We start from the raw sequence: 11,152 nt of genomic DNA, 5'->3' as shown, positions 1-11,152 counted from the left end.
TCAGAATCTGCTTGAAAGCATGTTGATTCAGGTGAAGAAAACTAGTATAGAGAAAGTCCAATCTTTAAAACCATAAACAAACTTGTTTGAAAGAGTTTAGGGATTCTTTTAACAATGGTAACTTCACAACCATTTAAGCAATTAAAGCAATTCCAGCTGATTCTGAAGAGAAGAAAAGTGGCATTTTGCTGATATGCCACACTGAAAAGTAGTGCGGTGCTTATACGATCGATATAAATCAGATGATTCTTATTCAGACAGAATCAGCTGATTTACTTGAATGCATAAACAGAATGTAACATTCTAATTGAACGTCTTTACGATGACTATGGTCTCTCTGGGTCAGTTTTAAATTGGTTTATTTCGTACCTTAGTGGAAGATCTTTCAATGTTGCTGTTGCTTTCTTAACTGCTGATATGGAAAAAAAATCTTGTGGCATTCCCCAAGGTTCTGCACTTGGGCCTATTTTATTCGTCTTATCCATGATTCCTCTTGGAAGACTTCAAAATCAGTTCAGCCACATTTCATGTCATTTCTATGTGGATGACATCCTGCTTTACTGCTATTTCCCTGACAATGGTTGTGGAACGTGGCAACATTAAAAAGTATTTTTTTTCTCGATATAACCTGAAAATAATTATTTACACTTTTTTCTACTCGTTTATATTACTGAAACTCTCTGTCTTACCGTCCTCAGCTCTTCAAAGACTCATCAGTGAGGCCTTTAACCGGAACCAGTAAACAAACACACATCACTACTATTTTGTCTGCTTTGCGTTGCCTATCAAATATCAAATCAGATATTAAAATTCTACCTTTAAGTTTTAGAGCCTTGCATGGTCAAGCCACGATGTACATCTCCGACCTTTTAACCTTTTAATCCCATACTCTTTGGCATGAGCCTGATCCCCAACCACATATTTTAAGCATTTCAAAAATCTGCTTTGACCAGAGGGGATCTCTCCTCCTTTCAAGCCGTTGCTCTTCGTCTTTGGAACTCTCTCCCACTGTTACTGCATCAGGTTGACTCTGTAGTGTTTTTTTAAATCTCTGGTCAAGGCGCTTTTACTCAGGAGAGCTTTTAGTTGATCCTTTACTACGTTTTTAACTTTTATTTTTTATTACTGGATTTCATTACCTCTTGTGTTTTGATTTGATGTTATGCTCTTTTTGAAAAGCACTTTGTGATTCTTTCTGGGTAAAGTGCTATAGAAATATTCTATTACATTCAATTCTATTCATCTCCAGTGTTAAACACACATCGAGACATAAAAACGTACCCGTCACTGTCTTTGTTTTAACAGGGCTGCTGGCATAGTCTGACGCCTGGTTGGAGGGTTGCTTGGCCAATGGTGTACTCCCCATGGACACGTCATCCTCTCTCTTCTTGGCCAGAGGAACAGGACCTGCATTCTGAAAGAAGGTAACGTAGAGAAAAAAAACATTTAAAAATAATAAAATGGTGTTTCTGCAAAGAAACAGAGTGAAGTATACTGTCCTGGCTACAGTATGTACTGGTTCTCACTCCAAAAAACTGGAAGAAAATCTTTGATATTCAATATATACATATATATATATATATATATACACACCATTGAGTAATTGGAAATACTCAAGTCAAAGATGGGAAGTAAAACGTAGAAAACACAAAGTACCTTTTTACTGCAATGACATGCAGTTTAACCTTTAACAACAACAACTTAACAACAAAGCTCAAGTTGATTTTACCTTCAATCTTCTTTTTTCTCATTCTACTTGTTCAAGTTTCTATGTACTGTTCATAGTTTTGTTCAGATACAGATTAAACCCAGCTGCATCTATTTTACTATGATCTCTAAAACTAATTCTAAATTGTTTTCTTTTGAAACAACATTTTAATTTTTAGTGTATTCTTTCCAAATGTTCTGTAGAGGTGGACAATTTGATGATCCGATTTATGAAAGCTCTTCCTGGTTTTTCTGTATTTCCTGGAATGTGAACCCAAACAGTCAGTGTCCTCTCGTCTGTCCTTCACATGCAGCTGACTGGCCTTCAACCACGGGCCTTGTCTAAACTAGCCAGTCCTTGAGAAGTGGCCGTGACAGGCAGCTGAGGCCGACCACGAACACTGGCACAAACTTGTGCTGCAGAGTGACCGTAAACATGCACACAGAGCAGCCAGTATTGGCTGCAGTTCAGCTCATAATGTGGGTTTACCCTTGTACAGTAACAGCCTCTGCCACAGTAAGGAGCAAGTACCTCGCTGCCTGCTCGCTGCATGCTTACATATGTGCCTCTCCAAACTACAAGAGGCATAACAGGGAGCAATTTGTGAGAAAAAAAAAGAATTTACAATATTGAAACAAATTTACAAGGTGAACCTGTGTTGAACCAGATCAAGTTAATCATGCCCACAAGCATTTAGAGAATATGCCACAAAGCCTGAAACGTCCAGATTCACCACCATGACCCCATATCAAATCAATCAAGAGAACCTGGATAAAAAACAGGGTGAAAGACAGAACATTAACTTTTACTGTAATTGATCTATTACAATATTTTGAACATTTAAAAAGGCAATACGTTTACATGGATTTTTAGACTAGCGTAGCCTGCTAAGATTGGAAGCAAAAACTGTTACAGTGGTCAAAGATGAATAAAATGACCTCATCCATGTAAAGGTTAAGCAAACTGTTGGAGAAACAGCCACCAACTAAAACATCTTGACAACCCTAAACCTGCTAAAGAGAAGGGAAAACTCTTATAAAGACGTAAAAGTCTCAACAATTAAGGATGGTTTGTGCTTTTGTAATATGTAATGGAAATATATGCTGTCTTGCATCAATTATTTAGTTTTTGGACTAGTGTTGTGCCAGTAGCAAAAAAAGAAGGAATGCATCTGCAGATCAAAGCTAAAGAGAAATAATGCGTGCAGATTGAACCCCCTGTGTTTTTTTAATCTATAGAAACCTTAAGGATTATAAAAAGCTGCCAGGACATTTTTTTATTGTATCAAACAATTTCAATGAATATGACTTCAAGCAGGTGGAAGCAGTTTCTCTAATACTGATGACATGTTCCAGTCTTTGCAATAAAATGCTCTGATCAGTTGAGTCATAAGCATCACTGAGGTCTAAAAGAACAAGAAAAGACAAGAAAATTGTCTACCGCCTGAAGTCTGAAGTAAATCATTGTGACCCTCAGTTGAGATGTTTCCGTTCTACAATGTGCTCTAAATCCACAGAAACTTCTCAAAGATCTTCACTGAGTTGATCTACAACAGTAGTCTTAAGAACTTAAAAAAAATAAAAGGGACATTTGATACAGATCTGTCATTAGTTAAAGCTTATAGAATAAGGGTCAACTTTTAAAATAAGCTTAATACCTGGAATCTTGAAATCCAGGAGAAGCTAGTCTGTTTTAGGGTCTTTATTAGGTTAGATTCAATGCAGAAGTATTTATTTGTGGGAAAACTTAATTAAAGATTCAATGGGATGAAAATTGTTTTTTAAACATCTTCTTAATGATTTTTCTGATCATGGACATAAAAAGAATGTTAAGCTAAAACTGCATTTCTGAGTATTTCTTTATTCAAATCGTTGTGAAACAGGAGCAGATGAAAAAAAAGAGGAAAAATCTCTTTTGTGATGCAGCAACTAAAATGTCAAAGTCTCCCTATTCCAGTGCATTCTGATGCATCCACTTACAAACAAATAGATCCATGAACGTCTTTGCTTTCCTCATCTGAGCTGGAATCTGGATCTGAACTGTATGGCTGGATAGCTCTGATATTGCTCAGCATTTTTGTTGGACCAGTAATGTTAAGTTGGGGGTGTGGGGGGCTGTAAACAAAGGGATGATGGGATATCAGCTGAAACTTACTTCCATGCTAACAGTTCGGCCCATAACTCTGCCAATCTGCAGAAACTATTTTCAAGAAAAGTATTTTTTTTTTCTTTTGCCTAAAAACAGAATAATCATAATGAAAAGTTCACAGGGGACACTTTTACAATAAATCAAAGCATGACTGGAGTGCAGAAACCTTCATCTGAGACCAGATAGGCTGCAGAAAACTGATTTGAGAATGAAAAGCAAGACTGGAAGACATGTTAGCAAATAAAGTATAAGAACAAGAGTCAGAATTAAATACCTGTTGCTGTTTCCTGCTGCTTCCTTTGTGAGGCTGATACAACAACCAGGTGCAAAAAACTGGATCCACATTGACCGAAATCCCTTGAACGCTGACCAGCAGGACTGCACCTGAAAACAAAAGGGACAAAAAAGCCAAACTTGATCATCTAACTAAGAACATAAATACAGCATGATGAACTAAAGTGTTTGACATGTAAACTAATAGAAAATCCAACAATTTCAGCCAAAGTAATGGATGGAAAAAATGTGGAAACTTTTTTGACAGAGAAAAGAACTTTAAGGCAGCAGAACGTTTAAAAAAAAGTCAAACACAGATTATTTAGATTAATATAGTTTTTTTTTTTTTTTATCAAATGAAGTTAAAGGAAGATGAAAATATTTAAGGGAGAATCTTCTCACACTTGGCATCAAATTCTTCCACAATTCTGTCAAACAAAATATATTGTGGCCTAATGTACCGCTCAAGCCTGCTTGTTGGAGTGCAGCACAGGGCACAGTTTGTTTCAATTGAGCTCCTCAAAGTGGTATCACACTGAGCCAAGACTAACATTTTCTTTTGATAAATTTCAATGAAACCTGAGAGTTACTTTGGGTTTTGATTTACTCTTAAAAACAATCTTTACCAACAATAAGCAGGCCCTGAGGTAATGCGTAAGGATCACATCAATAACCATTTCCATGCTGTAAGGATTAGTGTGGGGTCTCTGGCGTGCCGTGGAATGTCCCAGCATGACGACACAAGGATGTTTCAGCTCTAGGAAGACTTGAAGGAGTTTAATGGAGCTTTAGACAAGATTCAGTCTTCAGTTTCAAAGCTCATTTCTGGCCTGTGGAAGTCTGAAAGTCTAACTGCATCCATGTCTTTGGCGTATAACAAAGTCTGATTGGCTGTTGCCTCAACAACAGGACAAGCTTGGCCAAATCCTGTTTAACTAAAACACTTTCACATGAGCAAAGATTCATGTTTATCATGATTATGCTTTTCGCCCTGTCGGGAAAAGCACCTGGCTCATCACTACTTTTACTAAGTTTGTCGATAAGTTTTCAAACAAATGTGGAATGGCCAGATCCTTAAACAGAACATCCAGTTCTATCCTCAGAAAAAGAAAGACATAGGCACATGGAGCCTGCATATTCAGCATCCTTCATGTTTTGACAGCACTGGAAAGGATTGTGTTGCACCTCAGATGCACAACGTAGATTGTGAAACTCTTCATTTCAGATATCTGTAAAACTTCTTACAAGCAAAAGAGGAATGATTTAAAGTAATAACATAAAATTGATGAACAAAAATTATTGTGCTTTTTTGTAGCCATCACCAGATTTCCCTTTGCTTCTCCAACACTGAGCTTGTCCTTGATGTGTCCTGTGTCAACCTTTTCACCTCAATTATAAGCAGTTCCTTCTATTATTTCTCTAGCATACTAGCACAAAGTTTCTCTACTTTAAAATCACTATCTCTTCTTCTGTAGACCCACAGATCTCTTTCACAATCTTTCTGAAATCATTCCTCCACCCTGACTCATCATTCTACACCCATCTCTCACTTCCTTCACCTTACTAGAAGTCATAGCCTCAGCCCTGTGGCTTGAACTTCTTTACCACAGTGTGGCTTCTTAATAGGCCTCGGCTGTGGCCGCAAGGCTGGGGCTTGACTTCAAGTGGTTTCATCGCCGCACAGGCCAGCATGAGCAAAGTAGGACCCAAAAGCCTGAAACACTAAGTGGTGTAAATGTCTTTAATAAACCAGTCCAAACTGTGGTTCTTTTATCAGAAATAAATTGATAAAAAACACTCAATCACTGCTGTGACAAAAAGGACTCATGATATGGTTTATAACATCAAGTTTCCATTTTGAAAGAGACTCATTTAACACCAACATGTAAGAGAAAGCATCCATTCCACTACACATGCAACGCAAACAATGATGTGCATCAGAATGCATCTACGAGATTTACTGTATTTATAAGACTATTAGTCGCTCAATAAGAGGAAAGAGCCAAAAAAATTCATTAAAAATAATAAAACATCATTAAAGTCCCCCTCCAATGAAAATCATGTTTTTGGAGTTTTTAACATGTCTCTGTGTCATTTTTCTTCTGAAAGAGAACAAATGTGATAAGAAATCATTTTGTTTTTGCATCTCCGAGTATTTCTCCTTTTAAATCAATCAAACTGTCTTGGACAGACTCTGTTTGAATGAATGATCTTCTTTCCATCAACAGCTCTGCTGCACATGCACTAAACCCTCATCTGTTCCTAGTGTCTAGTTCAGGTTCTGGAGAAGAGAAGATGGTATCTTCACATTGACTGCAGTCAAAGAACTGCATAGAAGACACGTATGACGTTGAGAGATCAGGTTTAGCAATTTGAAAAGCTCTACAATCAGTAATCATGTCCGGGTTAATGAGATCATTCAGACATTCTCCCAGTACAGAGGAGAGCTGCAACTGAATGATGGATGCTTTCAGCGGTACTTCCATCTCTCTGTAACCCACTTTGATGACTTGCTGTTCCGTATTTGTACGAGGAGGGAAAAATGTAAAAAAGAATAAAATCTTTTTATCATTGTCTCCATACAAATAAGAAAAACATCATAAAGTCTTCTGTATTTTTTGGGACTTCACCCACTGATAAGACAGAGTGGCGTTTCTTCCTCTGCGTTGCTGTCAGTAGCAAATACTAGTAGTGGCTGTTAGTGGGAGTGGGAAAATAACTGCAAAAGCCTATGAACCTATTTATTTATTTAACAATCACAAAAAAAGATGCGCCTGATATAAGTCGCACCCCCAGGCGAACTATGCAAAAAAAAAAAGTGACATACATAATATGTGTATGTCGGATTTTTAAAGCTTCTTTCAAACCGACTTAATTATCTGTCACAGAAAGTCACATTTTGAGTCAGCATCAGTGTAAACAAAGGTCCTCTGAGATCTCCCTTAGCTGAACAGTAACAAAGAAAGAATGTATGTGTTGGCCTAGGTTTTGAGGCTTTGAAGGCCAAGGTTTTCCCATTCAAACTGTGTTCTTTCTTAATCATTGTGTTGACATAACTGTCTGAGAGTGACACGTCCTTTGAAGCCTGCTGCACCATTAAAGGGCCTAGCATGCTAAGAGAGTGACCTCGGCAGCAGGCTAACTGCTGTTTTTCCTCCACTCCAATCGGGTGGCACAAGGGCAATTACACAAAGTGATGACAATGATAACAAAGGTGTTTTTCCTTCTTCTTATATGATGTCTGAAGAAAACATGAGAGAGCAGACCGGTGACTTACCCTCCAAAGGAAAAAAGAAAAAAAAAACAGAGGCACAGAAAGCACAGTGAAGACGCACTATAGTGTTGCCTCACCCACAGTAGACCTATTAATGTCAAAGGTGTTTTTTTTTCTTCAGTGGCGAAAGACCAGTAGAGTTAAAAGAGTGCAGGGAGCTGCTGGTGTTGTTTTATGGCAGTCTGACACCAGGCCTGGAGCTGCATTAATCTAGACAAAGAAGGCCTCTAACCTTTTTAGTCCTGTCTGTTCTTTTCTGGGTCAACAGCACTGGCAACCCATCAGCCACTAATCTTCATATTATATATTTGGAAGTCCTATGTTGACAGGTTAGTAGGTTACACTGACAAAATTCAGCTTTTGTTCCATCAACACAAGCATGTAATTCAAGAAATAGAGAGTTTGAAGGTCAATACAAGTTCAACTCCAAGTCCTACACTGGAGACCCAAAGCCCTGATTGAGGTTACAGAGACCACCACCTTTCAACTACAAGGCCATGACCTTAACATTAGAGAACCAGACAGGCAGCAAGATGTGGGAGGTGATCTTCAACCACCCCCAGGTCGGCAGAGGGGGTAGATTTTATTTCCCAGCCAGCTAATCACCCCTCAGAATCACTTCATTGTTGGAAGGAAGGCAGCGCACGGACCCTGCGTCCAGCTTCTCCAACTGAAAATAAATAAATATAGCCCAGCCCGTGTCAGCCAGATGACTTCTGACAGGTTTGGTTAATTTCTAAGCCAAGTAGCAAAACAAAACATTACGCCAGTGCGCAGGACCTACACCACCTTTAATTGCTTTTCCGATGAGCTCATGACTTGAAGGTGTCCTGGAGCAAGCAATGCAGCTGGACAGGTGTTCTACTGATGCATGAGTCCACGTATGTGTATCTGTGCACGATTGTGTGAATGAGAACGAAACTTTTGTGTCTGCTAAAACTGGAAGAAAAAGGATTGTGTGGTGGAGGTATGGCACTTACTTATGTGTTTTTTTCTGTGGAGAAACTTGGTTTGGAATATATAGTTTTTAGTATTTGTCTACATCAAACAAGATCTATGGATAACTAATGTCACACACTTTCTTGCTTCCAAACACATAAACACAAGCATTCCCTGTATTGTTGTGCCCCCTTCCACCCCACATGCTGTGCCCCAGCAGCAGTGGGTTAGCCTACCACAGAACCTGAACAGGTAAGCTTGACTGGAAACAGAACCTGGACTCAGAAATGTCAGTAACACTTTAGATCAGGTGCTGCAAAACACTCAATAATAAAATGTTGACAAAGATAGCTCAGGCATTTGTTACGCTTAGAAGCAGTTTATTAATATGGCCTTTGTAGACAATGGTCTCACTTTAGATGTTAATGAATCTTACTATGCATGTTAATAAACTTTATTTGGCTTCTTGTGCTAATAAATGTCTTACTAACACCCTATAAACACATCAATAATGTTTGTTAATGTGTTAATAAAGCTTGTCAAGGAATCTTGTTATAAAGGGTTACAGAAAAGTCTGTTCTGATCCTGGCTTCATTTAATATTGTGTCCTGGTAAAGTGTATTCCCTCGTTCATCGAGGGAGTTGTGTTCTAAAATTAACCTGCAAAGAAGACGACTTTTTTGACTTCTCTGTCTTTAATGAAGTGCAGTAGCTTATATCTGATATTACAGTAAACCCCATAAAAGCTGACTTTAGCTTTGTAGTCAGCAACACTAACGGGCCAAAAAGAAAGCCCAAAGAGCAACAAGACAATAGCACAAAATCTAAAAATAAATAAATAAAGAGAGACAGAAATACACGACCGAGGAGAAGGAAAAGAAAAACAACATAAACAAAAGGGACACCAACAAATTCAAAAAATGCAAGGGCAAAAAAAAAACATTTAGATTTTTCTTTTTTCTACTTTACCTTCCAAGCCTGTCAACCAGCGAGTTCTAAAATTTGATCATCGTTTGATTTTGGGGTTCCAAATTGAAAGGTCTGTGGGACACCTTAATGTGGAGGGGTAGCCAAATGGAGACAAAAATAAGAACACTCTTCTTTCAAGTCTGGTTTTTAGGAAAACTAAAAATCACCTCATAACTGCAATCACTTATTAACAGCAGTAATAAATAAACCCTGCCATTATTTACATGAGAACAACAAAGCCAAGGTTTAAGAATTGTTTAAAAACTGGGTACATCTTGACCAAATTATTAAATCCTTTTTGTGTGATTCATTAGTCTTAACAAAACACTGTTGAGTGAGTTTGGTCCCTGCTTCAATCCTGCTTTAGATGGCCAAGTAAAGGTGAACTTCTTCTTGTTCACATAACATGACATCACATTCAGAAATGAAAAACATTGGCAAAGAGGAACCTAGCCAAATATAAAGCTGGTTCAAGTTAATCATATTCCTTCATAAATCTACATTAACCTTAAAGATGCTGAAAAAACAACCAGACACTAGAGAACTGCAGCCCGTACCCTGACTGAACCCATCACTTTTAGTGTTTACAAAGCCTGGCTCACCTCAGACCACATCTACAGAAGAGCTGTAGAGTCCCAACCAAGTGTGCACTGGCCCTTTGTCAGTAAGATAGTCAGCCTTTTTAACGAGAGAGAAAACAGACTTGGTCCTGATTGCATTCATGTATCACTACTATCATGGAAATACTGTGTATTGGTTGAACTTAAAATGAGCCCCAATTTAATCTAAAGGGAAAAGGAAAGACACTTGTGAGATCATTAAAATAAACAGACTTCTGCTTCTGCTGCTGCTTTCCCACAGAAAGTTACAATTTTTCAGAGTCACCTTGAACATGCCTTATCACTGCTGTAATTCAGTCAACTTCATGGACTTTCTCTGGAGCTCAAGCTGAGATTTCTCCGCATTTTACTAAACATATATTCTACTGAAAACAGAAGATGCATGTATACAGAAATACCTACGTAGACTATAGCTCCCCAACTCCCCCGGCCCTGGACAGGCACTCGGTAGTGGACACTCAGTAAGAAGAGATAACTTACGTTTTTCACTTTATTTCTTATCTAGTTCTGAAAGATGTTTTATTCTGGAAAAATACTAGAGATTTTCCAAAGCATCTATCTGTGAGTCTCTTTTGATGTAAGTCATGACAATCACCTTGGTCACCGACACTCCTACATCCACTATTTTTAAAAGTCTTTAGAAAGTTTCTGTGCACAGGGAAAAGGAGCCAGTGTGGCAACTGTAAAGAAAAATACAGACGCATTTAACAAACAAAACCAGGAGTTGTATTTAAAAAGCAAGAATTTGTTATTCTCACACACCAAACCCACTCTCCATAAAATGCAGCAACCAGCTCTCTGCTGTTAAGAAGATGCTGCTAATAAAGTTGCCGTGTCAAGAGTATACAGGCAGTACCTGGAGGATGAAGGAATTGAAACAATTGAATGGCCTTCACCATCCCCTGACTTAAACCCAATAGAACCTCTCTGGGACATTATGTTTGGGTCCATTAGGCGCCGCCAGGTTGCTCCTCAGACTGTACAACAGCTCAGGGATGCCCTCACACAGATCTGGGAGGAAATGCCATAAGACACCATCCATCGTCTCATTAGGAGCATGACGCCACGTTGTCAAGCATGCATACAAGCTCGTGGGGGCCACACAAGATACTGAAAAGTATTTTGAGTGGCAGAAATGAAGTTTTGGGAAAAATGGACTAGCCTGCCACATCTTCATTTCACCTTTTGTTCCTAAGACACTGCCCTGTAGTTATTTGTATA

The 11,152-nt window shown here is 38.5% G+C and overlaps 1 protein-coding gene across 4 annotated transcripts in view; it reads right to left on the bottom strand.

The window, feature by feature from the left end:
- Window positions 1-11,152, bottom strand: part of LOC112143843 (vacuolar protein sorting-associated protein 13B) — a 292,951-nt gene that overhangs the window by 142,273 nt on the left and 139,526 nt on the right. For all 4 annotated transcript variants that reach the window (XM_036216063.1, XM_024268054.2, XM_036216061.1 and 1 more), the window contains exons 20-21: window positions 4,131-4,240; window positions 1,282-1,414 (exon numbers count right to left, since the gene is read on the bottom strand). In XM_036216063.1, the coding sequence (XP_036071956.1) occupies window positions 1,282-1,414; window positions 4,131-4,240 (243 nt within the window). The remainder of the gene's footprint in view (window positions 1-1,281; window positions 1,415-4,130; window positions 4,241-11,152) is intronic.

This window comes from Oryzias melastigma, linkage group LG16 (assembly GCF_002922805.2).
Source record: "Oryzias melastigma strain HK-1 linkage group LG16, ASM292280v2, whole genome shotgun sequence".
Taxonomy (NCBI): domain Eukaryota; kingdom Metazoa; phylum Chordata; class Actinopteri; order Beloniformes; family Adrianichthyidae; genus Oryzias; species Oryzias melastigma.
This window is presented reverse-complemented; position numbering and strand designations above follow the sequence as displayed.